This window comes from Vipera berus (assembly GCF_964194415.1).
Source record: "Vipera berus genome assembly, chromosome: 13".
Classification (NCBI taxonomy): domain Eukaryota; kingdom Metazoa; phylum Chordata; class Lepidosauria; order Squamata; family Viperidae; genus Vipera; species Vipera berus.
In genome coordinates, this window is record NC_138216.1 from 4,111,911 (window position 1) to 4,131,031 (window position 19,121).

Sequence of the window (19,121 nt, forward strand, 5' to 3'; positions counted from 1 at the left end):
GGAGAGGATTTCATTCAGGTGTAGCCGCCAGAAAGCCCCAAAGAAGCACTCCTGTGTCTTCTTTCAGCGCAGCCTCTCCAACTTTCCCCTCGGATGAATGGAAGCGCTATAGGTAGTCCTCGATATACAACGGTTCATTTTGTGACCATTCGAAGTTACAAAAAAATGACTTAGGACCGTTTTTGACACTTCACAGCCGGGCGGTCGCGTGATCAAAATTCAGAGGCTCGACCACTGACTTGTATTTATGACCGTTGCGGTGCCCCGGGGTCGTGTGATCCCCTTTTGCGACCTTCTGACAAGGAAAGTCAATGGGGGGGGCGGAGGGGGAGAAAGCCAGTCTATTGAAGAACCGTGTTACTAACTTAACAACTGCAGCGATTCGCTTAAGGCCGTAAAATCCCGCCAAGACTGAGTGGCTGTGCATATCGGCATCTCGGGTCAACCAGACTATTCCATCTCTAACGATGGGGGGTGAGGTGTTACCCCCCGTTGATAGGGCTCGCAACTTGGGCGTCCTCCTGGACTCACGACTCAATTTTGAAGACCATATAGCAGCCGTGACCAGGGGGGCTTTTGCCCAGGTTCGCCTGGTGCGCCAGTTGCGACCCTATCTGGACCGAGATGCCCTGCGCACAGTTACTCATGCGCTCGTGACCTCCCGTTTGGACTACTGCAACGCTCTCTACATGGGGCTGCCCTTGAGGACCACTCGGAGACTTCAACTGGTGCAGAATGCGGCCGCGCGAGTTGTGATGGGGGTTTCCCGATACTCCCATGTAACACCTCTACTCCGCGAGCTGCATTGGCTTCCGGTTGCCCTCCGGGTGAAATTCAAGGTGCTGGTCATCACCTATAAAGCCCTACATGGCTTGGGTCCGGGATATCTGAGGGAACACCTGCTGCCGGCATCACGTTCCCTTCGTCCAGTGCGCTCCCACAGGGAGGGTCTTCTCAGGGTCCCACCGGTAAGAGATTGCCGGCGGGTAACACCCAGGGATAAGGCCTTCTCAGTGGGGGCGCCTGCCCTTTGGAACCAGCTGTCAGTGGAGCTGAGGACTGCCCCCGACCTCCGTTCATTCCGCCGGGGCCTGAAGACCTGGCTCTTCGAGCTCTCTGGCCCAGGCTGAGGATTAATTTATTTTAATTGGGGTTTTATTTGTACAGGGATAAATTTAATCTTTTTTAAACTTGGTTTTAACTTTTGTATTTTTGGTTTTTAATTCCCTGTAAACCGCCCTGAGTCCTCCGGGAAAGGGCGGTATATAAATGTAATAAAATAAAATAATAAAATAAATAAAATAAAATGGGGCAAAACTCACTTCACAAGTGTCTCGCTTGGCAACAGCCATTTGGAGGTCAGTTGTGGTCGTAGCTCAAGGGCTACCTCTAGTTCCTACCTGGAGACGCTTCGGGATACGCTTCCTGATACTCCCATGTAACACCTCTGCTCCGTGAGCTGCATTGGCTTCCGGTTGCCCTCCGGGTGAGATTCAAGGTGCTGGTGATGACCTATAAAGCCCTAAATGGCTTGGGTCCGGGATATCTGAGGGAACACCTGCTGCCAGCATCAAGCTCCCTTCGTCCTGTGCGCTCCCACAGGGAGGGTCTTCTCAGGGTACCGCCGGTAAAAGATTGCCGGCGGATAACACGCAGGGGGAGGGCCTTCTCTGTGGGGGCGCCGGCCCTTTGGAACCAGCTGCCTGTAGAGCTTAGGACTGCCCCTGACCTTCGATCATTTCGCCGGGAGCTGAAGACCTGGCTCTTTGAGCTTTCTGGCCTGGACTGAGAGTACTAATTGGGGTTTTAATTGGATTTTAATTGGGGTTTTATATTCAAGGTCTAAATGTAATTATTTTAACTGTTCTTAATTTTTGTAATTGTTGTATTGTTATTTTAAAAAACCTTGTGAACCGCCCTGAGTCCTACGGGAGAAGGGCGGTATATAAGTCTAATAAAGATAAAGATAAAGAAGATAAAGATTAAACAAACAGAGAATATAGAACTCAACGCTTGAAACTTTGGCCTCTTGCTACTTGTAACGGTCAAAAGATGCCGCCAAGGATGGACGCCCCGTGATGTAATTCTGCTGACAGATACGCTATCTGGGCAAAACTAGGTTTTGCTTGCTACGTTTGTTGCAAACAACAAAAGGACAGACAAGGAAGCATGGAAGCCAAAAGATTCTGAATCTTCATCAGGGCTATGGCCAGGGGGAGGCATGCCTTATTTCTGTGGGAGGATTATAGGCAGAGAAGGGGGAAGAGATAGTATGCCGAAATTAACTAGAAAGGTTGCGAACCACGCATAACTTGCAAATGGAATTTATCCCTCAAAGGCATTCTACATTTTAATCTCCTGCTTATGATTTTAAAGAGGCTCTTAATAATCCACCTTGGCCAGCGCTACAGGTGAAGCACAATCTGTACAATCCCATCACTGATCGGTACAATAATCAAACAGAAACACACTTTGCTTAATGGTACCGTGTGATGTTTGACCCAGATGGGTTGATTAACAAAATTAACGGCCTGGTGGGTCAGGGCCCCCCCCCATACATACATTCTAAAAGCAAGCGGGGGGGGGAGAGGGGGAAGGGGGCATCGTGGAATTTGGACCCAAAAGATTTTATCATCAGTCATGAGCCTCCTTGATATGTGATGTGGAAAAAAAATATATCTGAAAACTTTCAGGAAAAGAGTTGATTCCACACTTTTTTGGCCCTCCTTCTGTGCATGTTGAATAAAATTAATAGTCAAAGCTCAAATCAAATCGCAATGCGTACTATAATCAGTGTTAATTGTTATGTTGGACTGGTTAATTGGGAAATGTACTTTCACACTGCCCGGTGATGGCTGAGAGAATGTTACTGGTGATTGGCCCAGTTGGCTTTCATACCTAAAGCGGGACTAGAACTCACCGTCTCCTGGTGATTGGTCTAAAGTCAGCCAACTAGTTTTCATGTCTAAGGCGGGACTAGAATTCACTGTCTCCTGGTGACTGGCCCAAAGTCACCTAGGCTTTCATGCCTAAGGCGGGACTAGCACACAACATCTCCTAGTGATTGGCCCAAAGTCATTCAGCTGGATTTCACGCCTAAGGTAGGACTAGAACTCACCGTCTCCTAGTGAATGGCCCAAAACCATCCAGCAGGTTTTCATACCTCTGACTAGAACTCACAGTCTCCTGATTTCTCACCTGGTGCCTTAACCTCTGAGACCATGGTGACCTAACCCTAAGTGGAATCTTCCTCCAATGCGATTTTTCCATGTATTTTACCAGGAAACATAGGATAGGGCAGCCTAGAAAAGTCAGTGCCCTCCTAACCATACCCAAGCGCTCCAAATTTGCTGGCAATGTCCATTTTGCTGTAGGAGTTCACGGTGGCGTAACCCTAACCATACCCAAGTGCTCCGAGTTTGTTGGCGATGTCCACTTTGCTGTATGAGTTCATTTTCCTCCTATGGGATTTTCCCATGTATTTTACCAGGAAACATAGATAGGGCAGCCTAGAAAAGTCAGTGCCCTCCTAACTGTACCCAAGTATTCCGAGTTTGTTGGCAATGTCCATTTTGCTCTCCAAGTTCATGGTGGCGTAACCCTAACCCTAGATCAAATATTCTTGCTCTGTTAACTTTAGGGTAGCAAAGCATCTTTTCCCCAGTAGAGTTTGGAAAGGAGCTACACTTACATTGCTAACCACGCTACTTTCCTCATCGGAGCACACGCGGTACAACGTCCGCAGGAGGAGTTCCATGTGTTGAGTGATGTGATCCTCCGCATGCTGTAACAATATAAACAGGAGCTGGGATGCCTTGACTCGGGTGCCTTTGACCCAGTCGGTGATATCGTGGCAGAGGCCAGGAAGGATTTTGAAGATGTTTCTGGTTACCAGCTCTCGACATCCCAGGTTCGGACGAGTTACTAGGTGGGGGGGGGGGGGGGAAGAAAGGATGAAAGAATTCAGGGAGAGGCGGGGGGAAAAAAAGTCTCAAACTCTTCTAATATTCTGAGTTTTAAATCTGAACAGGAGGGAGATACCTGGGTAACCAGTAGGAAGGCTTGGGGATATTCCATGCCAACGAATTCCTGCCCCCCCCCCCAAAATTCACCCCAAAGTGTAGATACCAGTTTTGCAGTTTCTTGTCTTGTTTTTATTGACCCAAGGATGAAACATACTGTTTTACCCGTTGAAAACTGTTACACAAGGACTTTCATTGATTGCTACATCTGAAGCTTTTGCTGCCTTCTTGAGCTGTTTTTATGGTTCTGTCTCTCTCCCTCGCATTTCATCAAACATTTTATTTATTTATTCATTTCTCTTACAGACACACACGAGCGTGGCGATGCGTGAAAAGGTACTAGCAAAGTTACTAGCAGCGCTTTTGGGGGAAAAACGACAACGTTGCTCGGAGAAAGAAGATGATCTAAGGAAGCGGGGTGGGGGTGGGTGGGAAGCATCTCAGGGTCTCTTCTGGGATTCTCTGCTTGTGTGGCTAACACGTTATTTGAACAAAGCAAAAGTTAAGACAGGATGAAAAAAAACCCAACAACCAAACCCCCCTCCCAACGACGCAGGAGTGTTTGTGAAGCATCTACTTAAAAGGGAAGAATTTTCAAAAAGTACTGTGAGGTATGACTTCTTTTTGTCATGGAAGAAAAGCATTTGGGATTATAGAAACTTGACAGCCGGCAACAAAGAGGTCAAAGGCAAAAATCTGGCTGAGAAAATGAATGGCGTCCCTTTTGACCAGAGGCGCTGTTTCCCCCCCCCCACACACACACACCTGCCCCAAACAATTTTGACTGGCCCTTTTCAACAGTTCCCTTCATTCCTAATGCGCAAATGAAGCTATTTCATCGCATATCTTCGCTGCTGTCAAAAGCTTCTCTCTCTCTCTCTCTCTCCACCTTTCCTTAACTTGTCGGCACCCACAGCCCGAGGCGGTGAATTTTTTTTCCCCCACTTTCCCCTCCCCTTTTTCCCCCCTATAGAAAGTCAGTCTATTGTTAAGAGTGGCTTTGAGCTCTTTCTCTCCTTCTCCCACTGACCTGCAATCTCTGTCAAACAGAGATCAAAGAACAAAAGAAAGAGAGAAGTGTCAGGTTCATTCTCTTGCAGCTAGAAGAGCTGGGGTGAAAAGAGAATCCTGAGGACGGGCAAGGAAACTTGACAGGTGTGCCTTTTAGAGGTAAAAAAAAAGAGGAGTTTGCTCTTTCCCAAAACCATTAAACAAACAGCAGATGGATTAGAAAATATGTCATTTACGGACAAAACGTTGGCCATCAAGGTGGACCCGAAGGGCAGAAAAAGTAGCCCAAAGGACATCAAGTTAAACTGCATCTGGCTCTCAATGTGCACTTCAAATGATTTTTGGGTTTTTTTTGGGGGGGGGCGCTGGCACCCAAACAAGTAAAAATGGAAGGCGAATGGTTTTTTGTTTTTTTGTTTTAATATGGGTAAAGCCGATTGCTTTCAAGCATTGGACTTTTAAGCTTCGCTTCTGAACTTCAAAGCCACAAATGAGATTCTAAGTGAAACCCAAACACACTCTGGCATCCAACTCTGGGCATCTTCTGGCTGCAGGAGAAGATATGTGAAATGGAAGCCTAATCCCCCTCACCCACCCACCCTTAGAGGCTTTTATCTTTCTCCAGTTACTTCAAAAAAAAAAAAAAAGAAGAAGAGAAAAGATGTCCGTTTTCCAACTCGGTCTGGGATGAAAAGTGTTAAGGACACAAACAGCAGCAGAAAAATACAAACTGGATTTAAAAGATCTTGAAAGTAGAAGACCACAATATTGTCCCGGTGTTAGGATTCCGCTTCTCAATGAACTCTGCGGGCCCTTGGTCCATTCACACAGCCTTACCGGGTACCTCCGGTAAGAGATTGCCGGCAGACAATACCTTCTCTGTGGGTGCGCCGGCCCTTTGGAACCAGCTGCCTGTAGAGCTTAGGACTGCCCCTGACCTCCGTTCATTCCGCCGGGACCTGAAGACTTGGCTCTTTGAGCTTTCTGGCCTGGACTGAGGGTATTAATTGGGGTTTTAACTGGTGTTTAACTAGGTTTTTTATATTCAAGGTTTAATATAATCATTTTAATTGTTTTAACTTTTGTAATTGTAGTATTGTTTCTTTTAAAAAAAACAACTTGTGAACCGCCCTGAGTCCTACGGGAGAAGGGCGGTATATAAGTCTAATAAGCTAAACGAAACGAAACGAAACCAGCGCACGGACTGAGAATGAAGCGTGGCGAGATTTGTTTTGGCGTCTATAAAAACCGCTTCGGGGATTTCTGCAGCATTTAAATCAATGAAATTTCAGGCAACATTAAGTAATTAATTAAAATTAAGTAACACCAGCTGCCTGCACAATTAGTGCAGGTTCGCATCCCACCAGGCTCAAGGTTGACTCAGCCTTCCATCCTTCCGAGGTAGGTAAAATGAGGACCCAGATTGTTGGGGGCAATAAGCTGACTTTGTAATAATGCCGCTTGGGGGGGGGGGGCGAAAGCCCTAATAAGCAGGCATATACATAGAATGAAGGCTACTACTAAACACATTGGTTTGTGCTTCTTAGATTGTAAGCCGCCCTGAGTCTTCGGAGAAGGGCGGGATATAAATGGGATTAAAATAAAAAAATAAAAATCCTTTGGTGCATGCTGTGCCATTCCCTCATGTTATTCTCACCCTTGGAGAACCCCCGTCTACTCTGACAGTTTCTCTAGCTATTCAGGAAAGGCGAGGTGTGGGGGGAGTAGGGAAGCAGCAGAGAGAAGGACCCTTGTTTTCAGAACATGGAATATTCTAACGTGTCTTTAATTTACCACACTGGATTAACTTTTTGATGGGAAATTTTATTGATGGATCCCAAATATTTTCTCAACTTGGGAAAACCACGCAAATAAACTTAAGTCTGGGCATCTGGAAGATGTCCAAAATTAGAAGTGGTTTATGGGTACTACTGGAAAGATATAGTGGTCAATAGCTAACCAGGTCTGATAGCCTGGCATCAGCAGAAGGACGGGAGGTATAGAGATGCCTACCTACTCAAGCTCTGCTCTGTTCCCAAGTTCAGTAAGTTAAGCAAAATTATAAGGGAATAAGCTTATATATATTGCAGTAACCACGACAGCAAGATTATTTCTTGCACTCTCGCCCATCTGACACAAAATTTACCAGGTCAAATCCTAAAAGGCCACAGAATTAGCTGTTACCATTTTTTTTTAAAAAAACTGGGGAGATAATCTAAATATGTCATTATTTCACATTTAAGTCTTACACTCGGGCCCATTTGCCAAAAAAGCTGTCCACCACAGAAGAGTTATCCACCACATTTTTAAAAAATTTAACGTAGAGAACAAGAACCGCATCAGAAAACAATCTGAAACTCTTAAGAGAAGGGGTGTAAATTTACTAGGTCAAATTCTAAAAGGCCACATAAATTATCTGTTGACTTTAAAAAAAAACTGGAGATGTAATCCAAAAATGTCACAATGCTTCTAAATCAGACCAATCCTAGTGTAAATAATAAACAGATTGAAAAGTAGCAGGTCATAGCAGGACTTCTTCCTCAACAAATAGCAAAATGTTAATCTGCTGATCAATCCGCCAGTAACCTGTGGGGCTTCTGGTTAGGAGCTGCGGCAATTACAGTATTTTAGAAAGTGCATTACATGAAAAAAAAAGCCTGCTCAGTTAGGCAGATTTTAGAATAAACTTAAGCAAACTGACAGGGCTATCTTAAGGAAACCATTGTTCATTGGGGAGCGGAATAAGAAATCCAAAAGGTCCTTCTGTTTGTATCTTACTTTATATTTTCCCTTGAAAGTATTCCGTATGCCTTGTTTTTAAAAGTTATACATTAAAACCTCAGGGAAGTAATTTGCAAAAAAATTAAATCAATTTGCAGTGTGAGCATTTTACACTGTACTCACATCCTGGTGGATAATAAGAAGGCTCAGCATAAAAGTCAAGTTTATCCTTAATATCTTCTTCATTTTCTTTTTCCCACTGCAACCCCACTTTCTTCCAGTAAGTTAAAGCCAGCTCCCTAAACACAAAAGGAAATAATCACAAATATTGTTGAGTCTATGCAACATAAACAGATGCTTAAAAAGCAGTTGTTGTGAGAAACTTAAATCTGCAACGTTTTTGTTTTCAAGAACCCACCCCTTGGAGGTGATGCCTGACTAAAGCTGCTCCCAATTGGGCTTTTAAGTCAAAGACTACATGTATACAACAAGAATGCTTCTTCACAACTGCACAGGGTTTTTGATGGTATGGAAGTTTCCATATGGCAATGTTTCTTTTTGTTGATGTTGGGTAGACTAGGCTGAAAAGTATTTATTCTTTGCTTCAATGTAAGAGCTCTAGCATCTGCATACAAGTTTAATTTCACATACATGATATCAGCCAGTCTGTTCATGCTAAGATTTCTGGAAGCTGCTATCCCAAGACATCCAGAAAACAGCTGGGATAGAGGTATCTTTGCAGATACAACAGGGCAATTCAATGCTTTTTTTTTAACAAGTGTGCAATGTGACCCATTTTAAAAAGGGGTGGAAATTCAATTGCCCAATCACGCTTGGCACTCTGACGTCACTGACCATCCCCACAGACGGCCCTGCTAGCGTAAAATAGACAGTCTGCATTTGACTTACTTATTCTCATGCATTTCATCCGTCAGGCCGCTGAGTAAGAGAGGGATTAATTTATGAAAATAGGAATAGCGATCCCGCAGGTGCAACAGCCATTCCCCGACGACGCTGATAACAGCCTCTCTGACCTGAAAGACAGGGAGGGGGGGGAAACCTGTATCATGCATTTTGCAATTCCATCCAAATCAAATGATTTTGTAGCAAGGCACTGAGTTTACAAAAACTCGTGAATTAAGCCCTGACCAAACGTTACCTGTGGAATGTCATCAAAACATCGCTGGGCAAGGTGAGACAGCACATCATCCAGCGATTTCACATTGCCAAATTGGATCACGGATCCTGTGGCGTGAATGACAGCAACACGGACCTTGTAGTGTTGATGGGAAATGGCCTGCATTAAGGGACTGATCAAGCTTTCCGACTGCAGGTGAAAATGATCTGGAAGGCAGAAATGGGGATTTTTTTGGTGACTAGAAATGGTACAGAACAGCCACCTCAATGCAAGGGTAGGGGGAAAGTAGCTGCTATTATTACTTTAGGATTTGTTCTAAGCCAGACAGTACTTGGTTCCAACACTGGCCCAAGGCTGATACCAAAGACTTAAAACAAGGGTGACCTTAAATTGCTTTAAATCTGCATAATTTTGGCAGAACCGGTAGCTAATTTTTTGTTGCCCAGGCCCAGAATGGACTTCCGGAAGCAGCATCCACACAGAGAACTGGTTGTTCACATATTTGAATCCCACCACTGGGTACATGTGGTATGTGAATGCATACAGTATATGTGATACCCTTTTTTACACACACACACACACACACACAGTTGCTCAATAGTGAGGGAGGTAGCATACAAATTTAATAAACGATATTGACTCACACATACAATGTTTCTATGGGCCAACATATGTAAAACATTATCTATGTCTGTCTATCATCTATTCATCATCTCTCTATCTATCCATTCATCCAACCAACCAACCAAAGCAAACCAACCTTGGCATCTTTTAAGACTTGTGGACTTCAGGTCCCACCATTCCCTGGCCAGCCAAAGAATTCTGGGGAAATGGAAGTCCACAAGCCTTAAAAAGATTCCAACTTTGAACACCCCTGATCTATACTCAAGTCAGATCTGTCCGTCACTGAATTTATTGGCTGCCCATCTTACCAGCGGGCAAATCTGGGCGGCCTGTAGATGTACGTATATGCATGTTTGCATGCACTGTATATATATATATATATATATATATATATATATATATATATATATATATATATATATATAAGGGACGCGGTGGCTCAGTGGGTTAGGACGCTGAGCTTGTCGATCGGAAGGTCGGCAGTTTGGCGGGTCGAATCCCGAGTGCCGCGTAACAGAGTGAGCGCCTGTTACTCGTCCCAGCTTCTGCCAACCTAGCAGTTCGAAAGCACGTAAAAATGCAAGTAGAAAAATAGGGACCACTCCGGTGGGAAGGTAACAGCGTTCCGTGCGCCTTTGGCGTCTAGTCATGCCGGCCACATGACCACGGAGATGTCCTCGGACAAGCGCTGGCTCTTCGGCTTTGAAACGGAGATGAGCACCGGCCCCTAGAGTCGGAAACGACTAGCACGCATGTGCGGGGGAACCTTTACCTTTACCTTATATATATATATATGTGTGTGTGTGTGTGTGTGTGTGTGAGAGAGAGAGAGAGAGAGAGAGAGAGAGAGAGAGAGAGAGAGAAAGAGAGAGAAATGCTTGTTAACTATTTTAGATTACCTTGCTAGGCCCCAAACATGGGACAAATCTTTATTTCCTGTGTCAGCCTAACCTGAAGGCCATCGACAGGCAGTAGTCACACCGGTGACAGCTCATATTTGTGTAAAATTTAAATTGCTAACAAAGTCTCCCTTAATTCTTTGTTAGCAATTTAAAATTTACACACACACACACACACACACACACACACTATATATATATATATATATATATATATATATATATATATATATATATATATATATATATATATATATATATACAGTATACGTATAAAAAATAAATCTCCCCCCCTCCCCTCTCTCTCTCTCACAACACACATACACAAACACACACATAAACACACAGAGACACATTGATGGCGGGATAAAAAGCCCATCGGAATAACAATCTCTGGAGAAAGCCTGCCATCTCAACTCCCAACTCCCCTATTCTCCCCCAAAACTCCCTCAGGGCCCCCTCCGCTCCCATGCTCCGCCGCCGGGCCCCGGGTGCGAGAGGTGCGGCGGCGGCGGGGCCCACCTGGCAGGGCGGCGGCGGCGGCCTGACAGGCCTGGCAGGCCTGGCGCTTGGCGGGCGGGAAGGGGTCGAGCAGGGCGGCGCGCAGGACGGCCAGGGCCTCGGGCAGGAAGGGCGCCAGGCCGGGCCGGTGGCAGCGGCGGAGGAGCTGGGTGAGCAGCTGGAGCAGCCCGAGGCGCAGCTCCTCGCAGGGCTCGCCGGGGCCCTGGGGCAGCCCGAGGCGCTGAGCCAGCGCCGGCATCAGCACGGGCAGCGCCTCGGCCGGCTGCGCGCCCTGGCCCAGCCCCAGCGCCAGCAGCTCCAGCGCCAGCTCGCGGCACCGCTCGGCCGGGTCGCCCACCAGGCAGCGCGTCAGCGGCCGCAGCAGCGCCGGCCCGAAGACCTCGCGCACCGCCGCCGCCGGACCTTCCGCCACCAAGGCCCGCAGCGAGCCCAGCGCCCGCAGCCGCGCCGCCCGGGACTCCTCCTGCAGCCCGGCCAGGTGCCGCGACACCGCCGGGCCGAGCTCGGTCGCCACCGGGCCGCGGCCCTCTTCGCCCGCCTCGGCCATGCTGCGGGGAAGGCACGCCGTTGCTAGGCCGCCGGGCCGTTGCTAGGGCCCCGCGCGGCGTTTTTGCGGCAGGCGCCGCGCTTGGCGGCCGCGCTTGACGGCCGCGCCGGAAGGCCGGGCGAGCTTCTGCCTCAGGCTTCCACGGGCGGGGGGACTTCAACTCCCAGAATTCTCTGCGAGATGACCATTTTTATTTTTATTTTTAAGATGATAGATAGATAGATAGATAGATAGATAGATAGATAGATAGATAGATAGATAGATAGATAGATAGATAGATAGATAGATAGATAGATAGATAGATAGATAGATAGATAGATAGATAGATAGAGATGGATGATGGATAGATAGATAGATAGATAGATAGATAGATAGATAGATAGATATAGATATAGATAGATAGATAGATAGATAGATAGATAGATAGATAGAGAGAGAGAGAGAGAGAGAGAGAGAGAGAGAGAGAGAGAGAGAGAGACAGAGATAGATAGATAGATAGATAGATAGATGATAGATAGATAGATAGAGATAGATAGATGATAGATAGATAGATAGATAGATAGATAGAGATAGATAGATAGATAGATAGATAGATAGATAGATAGATAGATAGATAGATAGATAGATAGAGAGAGAGAGAGATAGAGAGATAGAGAGATAGATAGATAGATATCCAGGACTATCTGTATGCATTTCTATCCCCGTTGGTAATGTTTGAGGAATTTGCTCCTCAGTTTTGCTTGCAACAAGACAAATAAACAAAGGTGAAGTAAAACGAAACCAAGTAAAAGAAAAAAGAAAGATAAACCAGCTTAATTTTATATAGATAGATAGATAGGACTACCTGCATACATTTCTATCCCCGTTGGTAATTTTTGAAGAATTTGCTCCTCGGTTTTGCTTGCAACAAGACAAATAAAAAAAAAGGTAAAGTAAAATGAAACGAAGTAAAAATTTTTAAAAAAAGATAAAGCAGCTTAATTTAACAGGCTGTGTTCAAATCCATTGTGCAAGACATCACCGAATTCCCAACATTGTTTGCAAAAAAAAAGCCTCCTTTCACCCTGCTTTTGTGTGGTGTTGGTATGGCATTTTTTCTTAAAAAAAAAAAGAATTAGCACGCTGTCCATGTTGAGTAACTCTTGTTTATGGATTGCAAATGTATCCTTTGGCATATCTAATGTTGTAAAATACCCATTTTTTTTCAAAAGAACTTTGACAATGATACAGTATTTACAAAGATAAATAGATACTTTCCTATCTCTTTCAACAACTGCATCAAAAACATTCTGCTTATTTTATTATTTATTGTAATCCTTTTATTTAAAACAAAGTTACATATAGTTTTAGAACGGTTTCTATGAATAAATTACTGTGGCCCTGCAATTATTACTCAATAGGACACTCATAAGGGTTGCAAGCAGTCTGTTCAGTTATTTTTATGATATTATTTGAATGCAATGCCAAAAAGTGTGTTTCAAGGTTCCAGTTTTAAAAAAAAACAAAACTCAAAGCAGTTCAGCTCTGTTATTTATCCAAACTCAGTTAATTTTTTTATCTTCCACTTTAGTCATTTCACTCCTTTTCCATTTTTTATGCATACGACAATCTTACCTCAATTACGACATACAGCATTAATTTCCCAGATTTATTTTCTAATTCCTTGTCCCTAAATCCCAGTAAGAATAATTCTGCTTAAATCGTGACATCTGTCTGTAATATCTTCCGCCCCACAGTATGAATTTGCTTTGCTTTTTCACTAGTCTACTGTGCATGATTAAAAAGTCCCCTCTTCCTTTTCACCCTTCTAACCCTGATTTGATATTCCCTTACACATTTTTGTTTTTGATAATTTAACTGGTGTTACATATTATGGGGACACTCCAAGCAAAACCCATTCTTTCGTTTGGGAAAAAAAATATTGTCCATCGCCCATCTGCCCACCTTGGACCTTCATCCCACTCCTTCAAAGGATGAGATTTCCCCCCCCAGTTGGGAATCCCTAACTAGACCTCATCCAAAACCAAGCTTAGAGCTGATTCTTTTCCAGCTTGAGTTTATTTTCTTCCTGCAGGAAAAAAACAGAGAGAGAGAGAGAGAGAGGCTGAGCTTGGTATGGGGGGGGGCAACTTCCTGCTCAGGAAATGGATGTTGGAGCTAGAGACTTTTAACGCTTTGTGTGCAAAGGTGGGGGGAAGCACACATTTAGAGGGGGAGTTTGGGGGAAAATAGACAGTGAGATCATCTAAGGACGGGGGTGACTGCCTGATTCCATTGTCTTTTAGCTGGGGATTTCCCCCCCTCCCCGAGAAGATACCAGAACGTTGTGGGGAGACAGAAATGCCCCCCACCTCAAGCTACCAGGCAGCTGGAAGAGGCTTCTACTGCGAATAACGGGGGGGGGGAGCTGAAAGAAACTGCTGGCTGAGCCAAATATCAGGTATTTATATACTCCCTGCCATCCAAGCCTGCCCTTAGTTCCTGCCCCAGCCCTCTCCTTTGTGTATATTTGCATTCTCTCTCTCTCTCTCTCTCTCTCTCTCTCTCTCTCTCTCTCTCTCTCTCTCTCTCTCTCTCTCTCTCCTCATTCCCTCCTTCTCCCAGCAACAATGGCTCAGGTTTAATTCTGCACAAAAGAGTTGTTGCTGATGGAGGGGAAGGACCAACAAACGGTTTACAAGAGGGAAGGCTAATGGTTTTTCTTCCCTTTCCACGCAGTTAACAAGGGACAAAGGCAAGCGTGGGAAAGATTCCTTGCCCTACCATTTCAAAATAATAATAATAATATCATCATCATCATCAAGCTGGACAATCCTGGGTTGTTCTTTTGGGGAAAAAGGTGCTTGTTTTTCGTTTTTTGTTTTTGCAAAAAAAAAAAAAACAAACCAGAACAAAAAAAAACAACAACAAAGCAAATCAAAAAACGAAACAGGAATCTCCTCAGCTGAAAACCCTGGAGAGAATTGAGTCGAAAAATTTAATTCTGATTCTGCCCACTAAGGTTCAGTGGAAGGCACGCAGGCATTTTCTGACTGGGGAAGACGTGTTGGGTTTTTTTGTTTTGTTTTTTTGTTTCTCCCCCCAGGAGCCTTGACCATCTTCCAAAGACAGGATCCCCGTGAGCTGAAAGCCTTTGGAATCTTGGATTCCAAATCCATGCCCGAACAAGGTTGGGGAATCTGCTTTTCCTCTCTCGCCAATTCCAGGGGACGTCACAAAACCTTTCTGTTTTGGACCACCCGAAACATCACAAAAAGGTAGAAAGCATTGGGAGAAACCCACGCGAGAAATTCAGCTTGCTGGCCCCAGGGAGGAAGAGGTGGCTTCCTTCCCATTGAAATAACCATGTTTTCTCGGGAGGTAACACTGCAACAGATCTGGGGGCTGGATCTGCCCACCAACCGAGGCAGGGGGATACACGTACATTGCTGAGAATATGATGACCGTCTGGCAGTTTGAACCAGAGGGTTAAGGTTTTGAGGCCTCAGAGCAGGAAGAAAAAAATTAATCCAATTTCTATGAGCCCCTATTCTTAGGTTCCCCAATTTTTCAGTGGCAAAACTGACTCGCAGGAGTGGGGGGGATGCCTGCAAAAGCTGTGGGTTTGGGGCTCCCAGGCTGCAGGAATATGAGAGAAGCTTGGATAAACGGAGGCTGAATTTTTTTTTTTTAGCAAGCCTCTGATAAAGAGATTTGTAACCCATGGAGCATTTGCGATGTGACCGATGCGACCGCTCTGATGCTCCAGCGCTTTGGGGGAAGATCCTCCAGACGATTTCAAAGAGCTGGCAGGGGTGGTGGTGATGGCTTTTCCGTTGGAGGAGATGGATGTCATCCATCCTTTCACATCCCACCTCCTCCTCCTTCTCCTCCTCCGCCAGGGTTGTCATCCGTTGACCCTCAGAAAGATGGCGGCCGCTTCCCCCTCTTGCAGCGGAGGAGAAGACGAGGAGAGCTTGAAAGGATGTGAACTCTACGTTCAGAAGCACAACATCCAGCAAATCCTGAAGGAGTGCATCGTGAATCTCTGCATTGCTAAACCCGACCGGCCAATGAAGTTCTTGCGGGAACATTTTGATAAACTGGAAAAGGTAAAGAGACTTTCAAATGGAGATGTGTGTGTGTGTGTGGGGGGGGGAAACGTTGGGCTGCTGGTATTTATTTCTTATTTTTGTAAAAAAAAAAGAGAGAGAGAGCAAAGGTTTTTCTGATATTTAGAAGCTGCTTCCTAGGGGTGTCAGATCACAAGCCAACCAACGCAAGGGAGCTGTTGGCTAAGGTGGGTGGCAGGCCCCAGATTTGCGTGGCCAAGCGAGGTACGTTTGTGCTGAGCTTTGCCCCCCTTTTTAACGAGCTTTTTGGCCACACTTGTTGAGCGGACCGCCGCAGGTGTTCAGTTGCTAACGCGGTGGTTAAGTGAATCCGGCGTTCCCGTTGAACTTTGTTTGTCAGAAAGTGGCAAAAAGGGGGGGTCACTTGACCCCGGGGACACGGCGACCGTCATAAATAAGGCATCCGGAGGGCACGGATGAGCCTCCAAAGGTGCTTCAAAATGACTCTCAAGAAAAAAAAAAGTGCGAACCACCAGATGAGCGCAAGGAATATAAATCCCTTCCAAGTCTCTACCGTTCGGTCAGAACCGAGGAAGCCTCTTGGATGAAAAGCAAAACGTCTTCTAGCAGAGCAGGAAAGCCCAGCGGCCTTTTGAAAAGAAAGCACCTTTGGGATCTAATAAAATAAAATAAATCCGATTGATTTGGTTTAGCTTTTGAGGATCGATAGGATGTGATCGATGCGGCAATAAGGCACCCGGCTAGAAAGCAGGAGGCTACGAGTTCAAGTCCCGCCTTAGGTGGGAAAGCCAGCTGGGTGACACTAGGCCAAACGTCAGGAAACGGCGAGTTCTAGTCCCGCTTTGGCCACGAAAACCATCCGGGTGACGTTGAGCCAATCAGTAGGATGTGGCGCGTTCTAGTCCTGCTTTAGGCACGAAAGGCGGCTGAGTGACTTTGAGCCAATCGCTTTCTCTCAGCCCCCACCCCAGAGGGTTGTTGTTGTTGTGGGGGAAATAAGAGAAGAAAGATGTCTTGGATATATTCACCGCCCTGAGTTGTTTGTAAAAATAATAAAAGCCGGGTACAAGTGCATGAGTAAAATTAGGGGTTGGATTATTAGGCAAGCAGTGAGCTGATTGTGACCTGACCTTTCCTAGGAGAATCTTCAGCCAATCAAAGTCCAGGCCCCTCTGGCTCCATTAGGAGCCTATGGAGGTTGGTGGGAGGTTGCCTTGGACTATATGACCCCCCCAAAGGCAAGAACATCTGCCTGGAACATCACCAAAAAGTATTGTATCCAAGACTCCAGGGTGTTGTGGTGACTGGGCATTGGACAAGGCAAGGGGTGTGGATTGGGTTCGTTTAGGCAGGGATGAACGAAATTGATACGAGTAGCTCCCCGCTCCTCTGTCAGATAGGATGAGGTCCAAGCGTGCCCGTTCACATGGGCATCTTTGCAGGGCATCATGGTCACTCCCTTCCCTCCCCCCCTTCCTCTGAGCCACTCTGCCCATCAGCCTTTGGGTCGACCAGTTTTGCCAGCAAGAATCGAATTGATGATGGCACCCAACGTGTTTTCTACCAACTACTTGTGGATTGGAAGGAAAATGTGCAGGGGTCCTGTCCCTATAGACCAGGGGTCTTCAAACCTGGCCCTTTTATGACTTGTGGACTTCAACTCCCAGAATTCCTCAGCTAGCCCGGGCTGACTCAGGAATTCTGGGAGTTGAAGTCCACAAGTCATAAAAGAGCCAAGCTTGCCTGTCCCCGGTATAGCTCTATTTCCCTCCCCCCCCCAGAAGAGATCCTAGCACCCAAGACGTCTTTTTTTAAGACTCCTCTCTTCTTTCATTTCTCTTTATTTTATGCACGCGTTGTGTGCGCGGGCGGGCGTGTGTATATTTCTTCCTGGGAACGTCAAGTCTTGAAACTCAGCATGTTGAAAACGAAGTCCCGGGGGGTTTCCGCCATGCCAGACGAAGACAGTGAGAAAATGCTTGAGGGTTCCATCCAGGTCAACGGAGCCGCTCATGGGGACCCAGAAAACACAGTCAAAGGGTCCATGAACATCCACGGTCCGGCCAGCTGCTACGCAGGGAAATCCGTGACGGGCTCCATGCACTTCAGAGGAGGCAAAACGCTGTCAGCTTCCATGCATATCAAAGGACCAGCATGTGAGGCCACAGGCTCATCTCTGACAGGGTCCTTGAGGGTCCTCAAAGGCCTGGCGAATGGTCCGTCAGTGCACAAGACAGAAAGTCATGTAAGTTTGCGGAAACCCTGAGAAATAAATCAAGGGGGTTTCTTCTGGTGGTGTCAGGACCCACCCCAATCTGCGTCTTAGGAAAACGAAAACTCTTGGAGTCAGTTCTAGTCCAAAAGGAATTTTGACTAGGACATGTTTGGTTGTGGAAATACAAGACAGGACCTAGTATTGTTTTACAGATTGAAGCTTTATAAAGAGTTCCCGGTTCAACCCCCCCCTTCCCTCAACCCCATTTGGTCAGCCCCCCATCATTTTACTTCGTGTCATCCCTTTCGTGGGAAAAAGGGAACTTTGAATCTTTATGGTTATTGCCTTCTTCCTCTGCAGATTCAAATGGAGACACAGGCCAGATGCCTCCTTCCCTAACCCTCCCCTTTGTTCCCCCAGTTCAAAAGGTTTCCCTTGGTCTTTGAAATAACCTAAGGCAGGCTGAATCCACATCCGCTCCTCCTTCCTCAGGAGATGGCAGAATCCGGGGGGGGGGAATAATGTTTTAAACATACATTTATGAATGTGATATAAATGGATTCTGACACTGGGTGTCTCTCACCTGGTTGGAAAATCCCGTATGGCCTATTTAGAGCTAGTCCTTGGCTTACGACCACAAAGGAGTCCGAAATTTCCGTTGCTAAGCGAGACAGTTCTTAAGCGAGCCCGCTTTCTGAGTTTCTGCATGCAGTCCTTGACTTATGTTGTTGTTTGTTTGTTTTTTTTGTTTTGTTAGTTACATTTATATACCGCCCTATTCCCTGAGGACTCAGGGCGGTTTACAGGAAATTAAAAAATCCACCATACAAAAGTTAAAAAAAACCAAATTAAAAAATATTAAATTGACCCTGTATACTTAAAACCCCAATTAAAAATTTCTTAAGTGGTTTCTGAGTTTCTACATGCAGTCCTTGGCTTACGACCACAACAGAGTCCCAAATCTCCGTTGCTAAGTGAGGCAGTTCTTAAGTGAGCCCGCTTTCTGAGTTTCTGCATGCAGTCCTTGACTTACGACCCCAATGGAGTCCCAAATCTCCGTTGCTAAGCGAGACAGTTCTTAAGTGAGCCCGCTTTCTGAGTTTCTGCATGCAGCCCTTGACTTACGACCCCAACGGAGTCCCAAATCTCCGTTTGCTAAGCGAGGCAGTTCTTAAGTGAGCCCACTTTCTGAGTTTCTGCATGCAGTCCTTGACTTACGACCCCAATGGAGTCCCAAATCTCCGTTGCTAAGCGAGACAGTTCTTAAGTGAGCCCGCTTTCTGAGTTTCTGCATGCAGCCCTTGACTTACGACCCCAACGGAGTCCCAAATCTCCGTTTGCTAAGCGAG

General features: G+C 45.9%; 2 protein-coding genes across 2 annotated transcripts in view; one reads left to right on the top strand and one right to left on the bottom strand.

The window, feature by feature from the left end:
- DNAAF5 (dynein axonemal assembly factor 5) overlaps positions 1-11,484 on the bottom strand; it is a gene marked incomplete at its 5' end in the record, with an annotated part of 28,254 nt that extends 16,770 nt beyond the window's left edge. Inside the window, 5 exons of the mRNA XM_081338087.1 lie at positions 3,692-3,924; positions 7,938-8,053; positions 8,664-8,788; positions 8,914-9,098; positions 10,938-11,484. Of these exons, the coding sequence (XP_081194213.1) occupies positions 3,692-3,924; positions 7,938-8,053; positions 8,664-8,788; positions 8,914-9,098; positions 10,938-11,484 (1,206 nt within the window). The remainder of the gene's footprint in view (positions 1-3,691; positions 3,925-7,937; positions 8,054-8,663; positions 8,789-8,913; positions 9,099-10,937) is intronic.
- A 2,345-nt stretch (positions 11,485-13,829) lies between these two features.
- PRKAR1B (protein kinase cAMP-dependent type I regulatory subunit beta) overlaps positions 13,830-19,121 on the top strand; it is a 65,350-nt gene continuing 60,058 nt past the window's right edge. Inside the window, exons 1-2 of the mRNA XM_081338098.1 lie at positions 13,830-13,924; positions 15,366-15,575. Of these exons, the coding sequence (XP_081194224.1) occupies positions 15,393-15,575 (183 nt within the window). The 5' untranslated portion in view covers positions 13,830-13,924; positions 15,366-15,392. The remainder of the gene's footprint in view (positions 13,925-15,365; positions 15,576-19,121) is intronic.